The following is a 10,000-nucleotide window of genomic DNA, read 5'->3' as shown; positions in this document are numbered from 1 at the left end:
TCTCTCTCTCTCTCTAGTCTACACAACACTTCTGGCTCTCTCTAGTCTACACAACACCTCTCTATCTCTCTAGTCTACTCAAGACTTCTGTCTCTCTCTAGTCTACGCAAGACTTCTGGCTCTCTCTAGTCTACACAACACTTCTGGCTCTCTCTAGTCTACACAACACTTCTGGCTCTCTCTAGTCTACACAACACTTCTGGCTCTCTCTAGTCTACACAAGACTTCTGGCTCTGTCTAGTCTACACAACACTTCTGGCTCTCTCTAGTCTACACAACACTTCTGTCTCTCTCTAGTCTCACAACACTTCTGGCTCTCTCTAGTCTACACAACACTTCTGGCTCTCTCTAGTCTACGCAACACTTCTGGCTCTCTCTAGTCTACACAACACTTCTGGCTCTCTCTAGTCTACACAACACTTCTGGCTCTCTCTAGTCTACACAACACTTCTGGCTCTCTCTAGTCTACGCAAGACTTCTGGCTCTCTCTAGTCTACACAACACTTCTGGCTCTCTCTAGTCTACACAACACTTCTGGCTCTCTAGTCTACACAACACTTCTGTCTCTCTCTAGTCTACACAACACTTCTGTCTCTCTCTCTAGTCTACACAACACTTCTATCTCTCTAGTCTACTCAAGACTTCTGTCTCTCTCTAGTCTACACAAGACTTCTGGCTCTCTCTAGTCTACACAACACTTCTGGCTCTCTCTAGTCTACACAAGACTTCTGGCTCTCTCTAGTCTACACAACACTTCTGGCTCTCTCTAGTCTACACAACACTTCTGGCTCTCTCTAGTCTACACAACACTTCTGGCTCTCTCTAGTCTACACAACACTTCTGGCTCTCTCTAGTCTACACAACACTTCTGGCTCTCTCTAGTCTACACAACACTTCTGGCTCTCTCTAGTCTACACAACACTTCTGGCTCTCTCTAGTCTACACAACACTTCTGGCTCTCTCTAGTCTACACAACACTTCTGGCTCTCTCTAGTCTACACAACACTTCTGGCTCTCTCTAGTCTACACAACACTTCTGGCTCTCTCTAGTCTACACAACACTTCTGGCTCTCTCTAGTCTACACAACACTTCTGGCTCTCTCTAGTCTACGCAACACTCCTGGCTCTCTCTTGTCTACACAACACTTCTGGCTCTCTCTTGTCTACACAACACTTCTGGCTCTCTCTAGTCTACACAACACTTCTGGCTCTCTCTTGTCTACACAACACTTCTGGCTCTCTCTAGTCTACACAACACTTCTGGCTCTCTAGTCTACACAAGACTCCTGCCTCTGACGAGGAATGTTTTTTAGATGAAGGTTTGATGGCTGAAAGACTTTATCTTAACTTAACAAAGAAGGGTTTTTAATATAACAATACTTTTTACAAAAATAGTCATCTTTAATTTATCTGTAGAAACTTTGAAACTACTGTAGAAACTTTGACAACAGAAACATTGTCAAACATCACAGCACAGTTGAGGGTAGGCTGAAGGATGGAATTAAAATCAAACAAAAGAGAACTAAAATACACTGCCCCCCCCCACACACAAACACACACAGAATTAAAAAAATAAAATAAAGAGATGGTTCTCCCACAACTGTTTTGCTTGTTGATCAAACATGTCTGGGAGAACACAGGGTAGAATTGCCAATGGGCCTCTCTTTTAGCAGCACAGACTGAGAGGCTTTGAAAGACACACCACAGAGCTAGTTCACTATACCTCCGCAGGCACTACCAAACGCTCCCTGAATCACTGATGAGAGAGGGGATTTCTAGGCACTACCAAACGATTGTATCTCAGTCAGAAACAGACACACACGCACACGCACAATACTATTCCCCTTTCCCCAAATGCTAGAACCTCATTACCATAAAGGCGGGCCTCTGGAGAGGGTGCTGCAATAACACAGGCTGTTCTTTGTTTCCCTGCCTTGATTGACAGGAGATTGCAACGCACATTAAATGGCCATCAGACTCTGCATTAGTTTAGAAACAGAGGGAGCAGGGCCCCGTCAAAGGTCAGGCCTAGCGCATAATGAACTGCTCTCTCTCTGTCACACACACACACACCGGTCCCCCATCGGCCCCCAGTCAGCTTGTCATTAAGAGGCCTGTCCTGGATTCTAATAGACATGTAGCCCTAATAAAATGAATCACTCTCTGACACAGAGCTTTGAACGTATTAACATAAGTGTGTTTATGTCGGAGGAAATGCAGACAAGAAGCCTGGACTGGGGTGCTCTGTTCCAGGGGTGCTCTGTTCCAGGGGTGCTCTGTTCCTGGGGTGCTCTGTTCCAGGGGTGCTCTGTTCCAGGGGTGCTCTGTTCCAGGGGTGCTCTGTTCCAGGGGTGCTCTGTTCCAGGGGTGCTCTGTTCCAGGGGTGCCCTGTTCCAGGGGTGCCCTGTTCCAGGGGTGCCCTGTTCCAGGGGTGCCCTGTTCCAGGGGTGCCCTGTTCCAGGGGTGCCCTGTTCCAGGGGGGTGCAGGGGTCTGTTCCAGGGGTGCCCTGTTCCAGGGTGCTCTGTTCCAGGGATGCCCTGTTCCAGGGTGCTCTGTTCCAGGGGTGCCCTGTTCCAGGGGTGCCCTGTTCCAGGGTGCCCTGTTCCAGGGGTGCCCTGTTCCAGGGGTGCCCTGTTCCAGGGGTGCTCTGTTCCAGGGGTGCCCTGTTCCAGGGGTGCCCTGTTCCAGGGGTGCTCTGTTCCAGGGGTGCCCTGTTCCAGGGGTGCCCTGTTCCAGGGGTGCCCTGTTCCAGGGGTGCCCTGTTCCAGGGGTGCCCTGTTCCAGGGGTGCCCTGTTCCAGGGGTGCCCTGTTCCAGGGGTGCTCTGTTCCAGGGGTGCTCTGTTCCAGGGGTGCCCTGTTCCAGGGGTGCCCTGTTCCAGGGGTGCCCTGTTCCAGGGGTGCTCTGTTCCAGGGGTGCTCTGTTCCAGGGGTGCCTGTTCCAGGGGTGCTCTGTTCCAGGGGTGCTCTGTTCCAGGGGTGCTCTGTTCCAGGGGTGCTCTGTTTGGTCTTATTGTTAATAATTACTCCCAAAACATTGACATTCTCTCATATTTGATTGTGTGTTTTAAAGGGGGAAAATAATTTTGTGGCTACTAATTTCACCATGTTTCCAGGTTGCCAAACTATAATTGCGGAAGTATAATTGTTGAACATTTACAAAAAAGAACCATGAAGTGTAACCTATTCACACAATTTGTTATGCACTTCTATAACATGTCCTCATTTTAATCGTGTTCTTCCTCCACTCCACTTCCCAGCTTGCATCCCAATGTTGGTACTTTACTCCTAGTTAGTGCACTCATTTTGACCCGGACCCATAGGGCGCTATATATATATTTATGTAGGTAGGTAGGTAGGTAGGTAGGGTAGGTAGGTAGGTAGGTAGGTAGGAAGGACATGGTCACATTTAGGACGCAGATCCAGTTCCACATTAAAACCCAGAGACCTTTCAGTGCTTTGCCGCCCCAGGGCCTCTTCTCTCTCTTTGACACCGACCAATTTATTGATGTTGTTTCCACGGCTCATAAAGTCATTATACAAGAGCTTTCACAGTTTACCATCAGGCTGAGGCTCGATCACCCCGTCAGGGGGAGATGTCACGATGGCAGACAGGCAGCAGGCGTCGAGCTGTTCGCTCTCTCTTTTTCTCGCTCACCACCTCCTCTCTCTCTCCCTCCTCTCTCTCTCTCTCTCTCTCTCTCTCTCTCTCTCTCTCTCTCTCTCTCTCTCTCTCTCTCTCTCTGAATCTCATTCTTCTCGCACTCCCTTTCTTTCCCCATCTCTTTCTTTCTCTCTATTTTCTCTCTCGCTTTCTCTCTCCGCCGCTCCTCCCTGATTGAAAGTTATAATTAAGAGAGTGAGAGAGAATTAGAAGGAAAATTAGCTGTCAGAAAGTCACATTTAAGTGAGTGATGGGCCAGCCCCGGCTGTAAACATTTAAATGATATAAATTGCCATTTAAGTGTACCGGTTTAATGTTTTGTCACAGAATTAATGTGCCACAAGGCAGCAATGACAATCAAGGCCTCCTCATTCTAATTTGGAACGCGTTTAGAAGCCTTTGTTGTTGCCGTGCCGACAGCTTTTCCAGAAATTAACACAATTGCTCTTTTTATGAGAAACCATAAATGTTTTCCCTTCTTTGCCAGCTAATGAGTAGAAAAACAGCTTGTATCTCAATGTTATGGTGAGACAGAGACATTCCAAAGCACCGCTATATACATTATCTCGCCTCGTCGTCCCACGAAAGGGGAAGAAGAGTCCAAAATGAGTCCCCAACGTCCCACTAGAACGGAGTGTTTTCACACGATTAGCATTGGAGTCTCTTGGAGCATTTTCTTCATTATGCAGATGATAGTCAGTGCTGCTATCTGCTATTGAAATGACTTTGAACAAGTTCTGCTTTGAGTTGCAGCTTTTTGTGGGGGTTGGGGGAGTGGAGTAAGCGTTCTGGAATTACAACAATTAGTGGCAAACATCATTTGCAGTATTGCAGTTTAGCAGGTCTACTGTATCTGCTCGTAATGCTTCAGTAGACCTATAAAAATAATAATTTGACTTCGTCTAATCCCACCCTTGGTTCTTTGGCTTATGAGTGACATCAACTTCAATCAATTATTTGCAAGGATTCCCTACCTCCTATTATTGATATAATCTTGGTATCCTCTTGTACCACTCTATCTATCCAAATCCCCTCTAACCATGAGTCCTCGCTCCCTCACTCTGCTCAATAACCCTTTCATTTAGCCCAATCCCCTCTAACCATGAGTCCTCGCTGCCTCACTCTGCTCAATAACCCTTTCATTTAGCCCAATCCCCTCTAACCATGAGTCCTCGCTGCCTCACTCTGCTCAATAACCCTTTCATTTAGCCCAATCCCCTCTAACCATGAGTCCTCGCTGCCTCACTCTGCTCAATAACCCTTTCATTTAGCCCAATCCCCTCTAACCATGAGTCCTCGCTGCCTCACTCTGCTCAATAACCCTTTCATTTAGCCCAATCCCCTCTAACCATGAGTCCTCACTGCCTCACTCTGCTCAATAACCCTTTCATTTAGCCCAATCCCCTCTAACCATGAGTCCTCGCTGCCTCACTCTGCTCAATAACCCTTTCATTTAGCCCAATCCCCTCTAACCATGAGTCCTCGCTCCCTCACTCTGCTCAATAACCCTTTCATTTAGCCCAATCCCCTCTAACCATGAGTCCTCGCTGCCTCACTCTGCTCAATAACCCTTTCATTTAGCCCAATCCCCTCTAACCATGGCTCCTCCTCTCCTCCTGTCTTCCCAGGCTCTGGAGAGTGAGTTTGTGTCGTGCCAGCTGCACCAGTGGATCGACCTGATCTTTGGCTACAAGCAGCAGGGTCCTGAGGCCACCAGGTCTCTCAACGTCTTCTACTACCTGACCTATGAAGGGACCATCAACCTCAGCTCCATCACCGACCCCATGCTCAGAGAGGTGATGTAACACACACACACACACACAGAGTTGACGTGACGTTTTTCTGCGTATTATTTGTTATAATATTAATTGTCTTTTTTCTAAAATCCCCTGCTGGACATTAATTACTCCACGGTATCACACAGAATCATTAAAGCTCTTAACTGGGATGTTGAATCCAATTCAATTAAAGTCCATTAGCATCAGCAAATATAATCCTCTGACATTATTGACGCTGTTATTTGTGTTCCATTCAACAGCAGGGCTGTGTGGTAAGTAAGTACTATTCAGTCAAGTTGAGTTGCTGAATCCAGCAGTCTTTCATCTCCAGGACTGGGATCCCACTGAAAGCTATATGAAGTGCTCCACTTTAAAGTCTGAGAAAGCCCTTAAAAATCCGGAGTGTGTTTGTGTTTTTCTCGCTCTACTTTCATTCATTATTCATCCTCCCTTCACTTTGAACCAACAGGCAGGCAGCCTCTCCCGCTCTCCCCACAGCAGCAACACGGTACACCAATATAGCAATAAACCATGGCTAGCCCGCTAGCTTACAGCGCTAACTCTCTCATTGACACTCTAACAAATCTGTGGCAGGCGAACAGGGTGCTGACCCCACAACTAGTGTGACTTCTCGTCTAAAACGGTGCCACTGAAGTGTAACTCAGGGTGCCAGACATGGCAGCCAACCACTGAGACAGCCTCTTCTGGCCCAGAGTGCACTGTGTGTGTACTGTGTAAACTCTAGGGCCGGGACGATACCAGTATGGTGATACTCGTTAGTATGAAGGTAAGGGAACACAACACAAAGCGGATTGAACTGGTTTAGAAATCAGCTCTAATGTTGGAAACAAACATCATGATGTCATCCAGAGTCACATGTATTTATTTTCTAAGCTGTAGTACAATATGTTACATACAGCAGGTTTTTAAAGGACCAAAGAGATTGGTTTGCGTCGTGTTTTCATTTTTGTCATGGAAAAAATATCCTCCAGAGATAACACAACGAGAGCTGGTCAACATAACATTTACATTTACATTACATTTAAGTCATTTAGCAGGCGCTCTTATCCAGAGCGACTTACAAATTGGTGCATTCACCTTATGACATCCAGTGGAACAGCCACTTTACAATAGTGCATCTAAATCTTTTAAGGGGGGGGGGGTGAGAAGGATTACTTTATCCTATCCTAGGTATTCCTTAAAGAGGTGGGGTTTCAGGTGTCTCCGGAAGGTGGTGATTGACTCCGCTGTCCTGGCGTCGTGAGGGAGTTTGTTCCACCATTGGGGAGCCAGAGCAGCGAACAGTTTTGACTGGGCTGAGCGGGAACTGTACTTCCTCAGTGGTAGGGAGGCGAGCAGGCCAGAGGTGGATGAACGCAGTGCCCTTATTTGGGTGTAGGGCCTGATCAGAGCCTGGAGGTACTGAGGTGCCGTTCCCCTCACAGCTCCGTAGGCAAGCACCATGGTCTTGTAGTGGATGCGAGTTTCAACTGGAAGCCAGTGGAGAGAGCGGAGGAGCGGGGTGACGTGAGAGAACTTGGGAAGGTTGAACACTAGACGGGCTGCGGCGTTCTGGATGAGTTGTAGGGGTTTAATGGCACAGGCAGGCAGCCGATAGATCTAGAAGGATGAGAGCAGAGGAGAGAGAGTTAGCTTTAGCGGTGTGGAGCGCCTCCGTGATACAGAGAAGAGCAGTCTCAATTGAATGACTAGTCTTGAAACCTGACTGATTTGGATCAAGAAGGTCATTCTGAGAGAGATAGCGGGATAGCTGACCAAGGACGGCACGTTCAAGAGTTTTGGAGAGAAAAGAAAGAAGGGATACTGGTCTGTAGTTGTTGACATCGGAGGGATCGAGTGTAGGTTTTTTCAGAAGGGGTGCAACTCTCGCTCTCTTGAAGACGGAAGGGACGTAGCCAGCGGTCAGGGATAAGTTGATGAGCGAGGTGAGGTAAGGGAGAAGGTCTCCGGAAATGGTCTGGAGAAGAGAGGAGGGGATAGGGTCGAGCGGGCAGGTTGTTGGGCGGCCGGCCGTCACAAGACGCGAGATTTCATCTGGAGAGAGAGGGGAGAAAGAGGTCAGAGCACAGGGTAGCTTATATATATATAACTTCCTATATAATGCAATATGTGTTTAATTGAAGACACTCTGAAGCCCCAAACAAATGATCCGTAAACAAATATCCTAATTGCTCTGATATCACAATTACTTATGTTGTGTTGAATATAATTGTATGTTCAGTTGGAATTAAGTGTGTACCTTTGAAATTTACAACATTACCCGTCCACCAACCAAAACACATTCACACTGAACCTCCCTCAGATCTTTTACTATCCGAGTCCTGGCCAGAGAATCACCATCTTGACATCGGCGTTCAACAAGGACACACAGTAGGGCGATAGTAGTCGTCATTTCCAGCAGTACACTCACCGTGGAACCGTGCTAGAGGTTGATTAGTGTCCGTGGGTGTTCAGCTGAAGGTCAAAGTGACTCAACTGTTCCGTTAGCTAGCTCTGGGACGTTTTGCTCAGGATAATGTACAAGAGGACCCGTCTTCATTCAATTCCCAGCTGACGTTTATAAAGGCGTACGATGTTGGAAACTTGCTGGGCATAGGTCACCTATATACATGCCAATACTACAATGTTATGACATATTGGCATGTGATTATGTGGGGCCACTGGCAAGGCCAATCTTCTTCAGGGGTTGCTGGTCCGTATCTGATGAAGTCTCTATATTCTGTACATTTAAAGGACGGCGGAAGACCCCCTCAGCGAGGCAACGGTCATGTGATTTACTCAACCACTCGACAAGCTGCATCTGGATGGAAAACATGCTGTTTTTATGTAAATAAATGCATCACAGTAACCACATAACCGCACTTCGTTTTGAATGTAGGGAAATGAATAACCGAGGATGTCCTTGGCGTGTTGTCTGGTTTGTGGGGGTTGTGCGACAACTCAAGGCAGGTTCCTGTTTGCGTGGGTATGTTTAATTTATACTCATATTACGTGAAAGCTGTAAAATGCAGACTGCATTGTCACTGGTGTGTGACGGCCGTGAGATTTTCCATGATCACAGACAAAGGACAGCGTGAGAGGGCGAGAGAGAGAGGGCAGGGGAGAGAGAGAGGGCAGGAGAGAGAGAGAGGGCAGGAGAGAGAGAGAGGGCAGGAGAGAGAGAGAGGGCAGGAGAGAGAGAGAGAGAGGGCAGGAGAGAGAGAGAGAGGGCAGAGAGAGAGAGAGAGAGGGCAGGAGAGAGAGAGAGAGAGGGCAGGAGAGAGAGAGAGAGAGGGCAGGAGAGAGAGAGAGAGGGCAGAGAGAGAGAGAGAGAGGGCAGGAGAGAGAGAGAGGGCAGGAGAGAGAGAGAGAGGGCAGGAGAGAGAGAGAGAGGGCAGGGGGAGAGAGAGAGGGGCAGGAGAGAGAGAGAGGGGGCAGGAGAGAGAGAGAGGGGCAGGAGAGAGAGAGAGGGCAGGAGAGAGAGAGGGCAGGAGAGAGAGAGAGGGCAGGAGAGAGAGAGAGAGGGGCAGGAGAGAGAGAGAGAGGGCAGGAGCGAGAGAGAGAGGGCAGGAGCGAGAGAGAGAGGGCAGGAGCGAGAGAGAGAGGGCAGGAGCGAGAGAGAGAGAGGGCAGGAGCGAGAGAGAGAGGGCAGGAGAGAGAGAGAGAGGGCAGGAGCGAGAGAGAGAGGGCAGGAGCGAGAGAGAGAGGGCAGGAGCGAGAGAGAGAGGGCAGGAGCGAGAGAGAGAGGGCAGGAGCGAGAGAGAGAGGGCAGGAGCGAGAGAGAGAGGGCAGGAGCGAGAGAGAGAGGGCAGGAGCGAGAGAGAGAGGGCAGGAGAGAGGGCAGGAGAGAGAGAGAGAGGGCAGGAGAGGGAGAGAGGGCACGAGAGAGAGAGGGCACGGGAGAGAGAGGGCAGGGAGAGAGAGAGGGCAGGAGAGAGAGAGAGAGAGAGGGGGCAGGAGAGAGAGAGAGGGGCAGGAGAGAGAGGGCAGGAGAGAGAGAGAGGGGCAGGAGAGGGAGAGGGCAGGAGAGGGAGAGGGCAGGAGAGGGAGAGGGCAGGAGAGGGAGAGGGCAGGAGAGGGAGAGGGCAGGAGAGGGAGAGGGCAGGGAGGGAGAGGGCAGGAGAGGGAGAGGGCAGGAGAGGGAGAGGGCAGGAGAGGGAGAGGGCAGGGAGAGGGAGAGGGCAGGAGAGGGAGAGGGCAGGAGAGGGAGAGGGCAGGAGGGAGGGAGGAGAGGGAGAGGGCAGGAGAGGGAGAGAGGGAGAGAGAGAGGGCAGGAGAGGGAGAGAGAGGGGGCAGAGGAGAGGGAGAGAGAGGGGGCAGGAGAGGGAGAGAGAGGGGCAGGAGAGAGAGAGAGGGGGCAGGAGAGAGAGAGAGAGGGGCAGGGAGAGAGAGAGAGGGGCAGGAGAGGAGAGAGAGAGAGAGAGAGGGCAGGAGAGAGAGAGAGAGGAGAGAGAGGAGAGAGAGAGAGAGAGGAGAGAGAGGGCAGGAGAGAGAGAGAGAGAGGGGGCAGGGAGAGAGAGAGAGGGGGCAGGAGAGAGAGCAGGAGAGGGAGAGAGGGC

General features: G+C 49.7%; 1 protein-coding gene across 4 annotated transcripts in view; it reads left to right on the top strand.

The window, feature by feature from the left end:
- The window catches only part of LOC124012069 (lipopolysaccharide-responsive and beige-like anchor protein), a 419,063-nt gene that overhangs the window by 350,117 nt on the left and 58,946 nt on the right, over positions 1-10,000 (top strand). For all 4 annotated transcript variants that reach the window (XM_046325448.1, XM_046325446.1, XM_046325447.1 and 1 more), the window contains one exon: positions 5,292-5,459. In XM_046325448.1, the coding sequence (XP_046181404.1) occupies positions 5,292-5,459 (168 nt within the window). The remainder of the gene's footprint in view (positions 1-5,291; positions 5,460-10,000) is intronic.

Source organism: Oncorhynchus gorbuscha, linkage group LG24 (genome assembly GCF_021184085.1).
Source record: "Oncorhynchus gorbuscha isolate QuinsamMale2020 ecotype Even-year linkage group LG24, OgorEven_v1.0, whole genome shotgun sequence".
NCBI lineage: Eukaryota > Metazoa > Chordata > Actinopteri > Salmoniformes > Salmonidae > Oncorhynchus > Oncorhynchus gorbuscha.
This window is presented reverse-complemented; position numbering and strand designations above follow the sequence as displayed.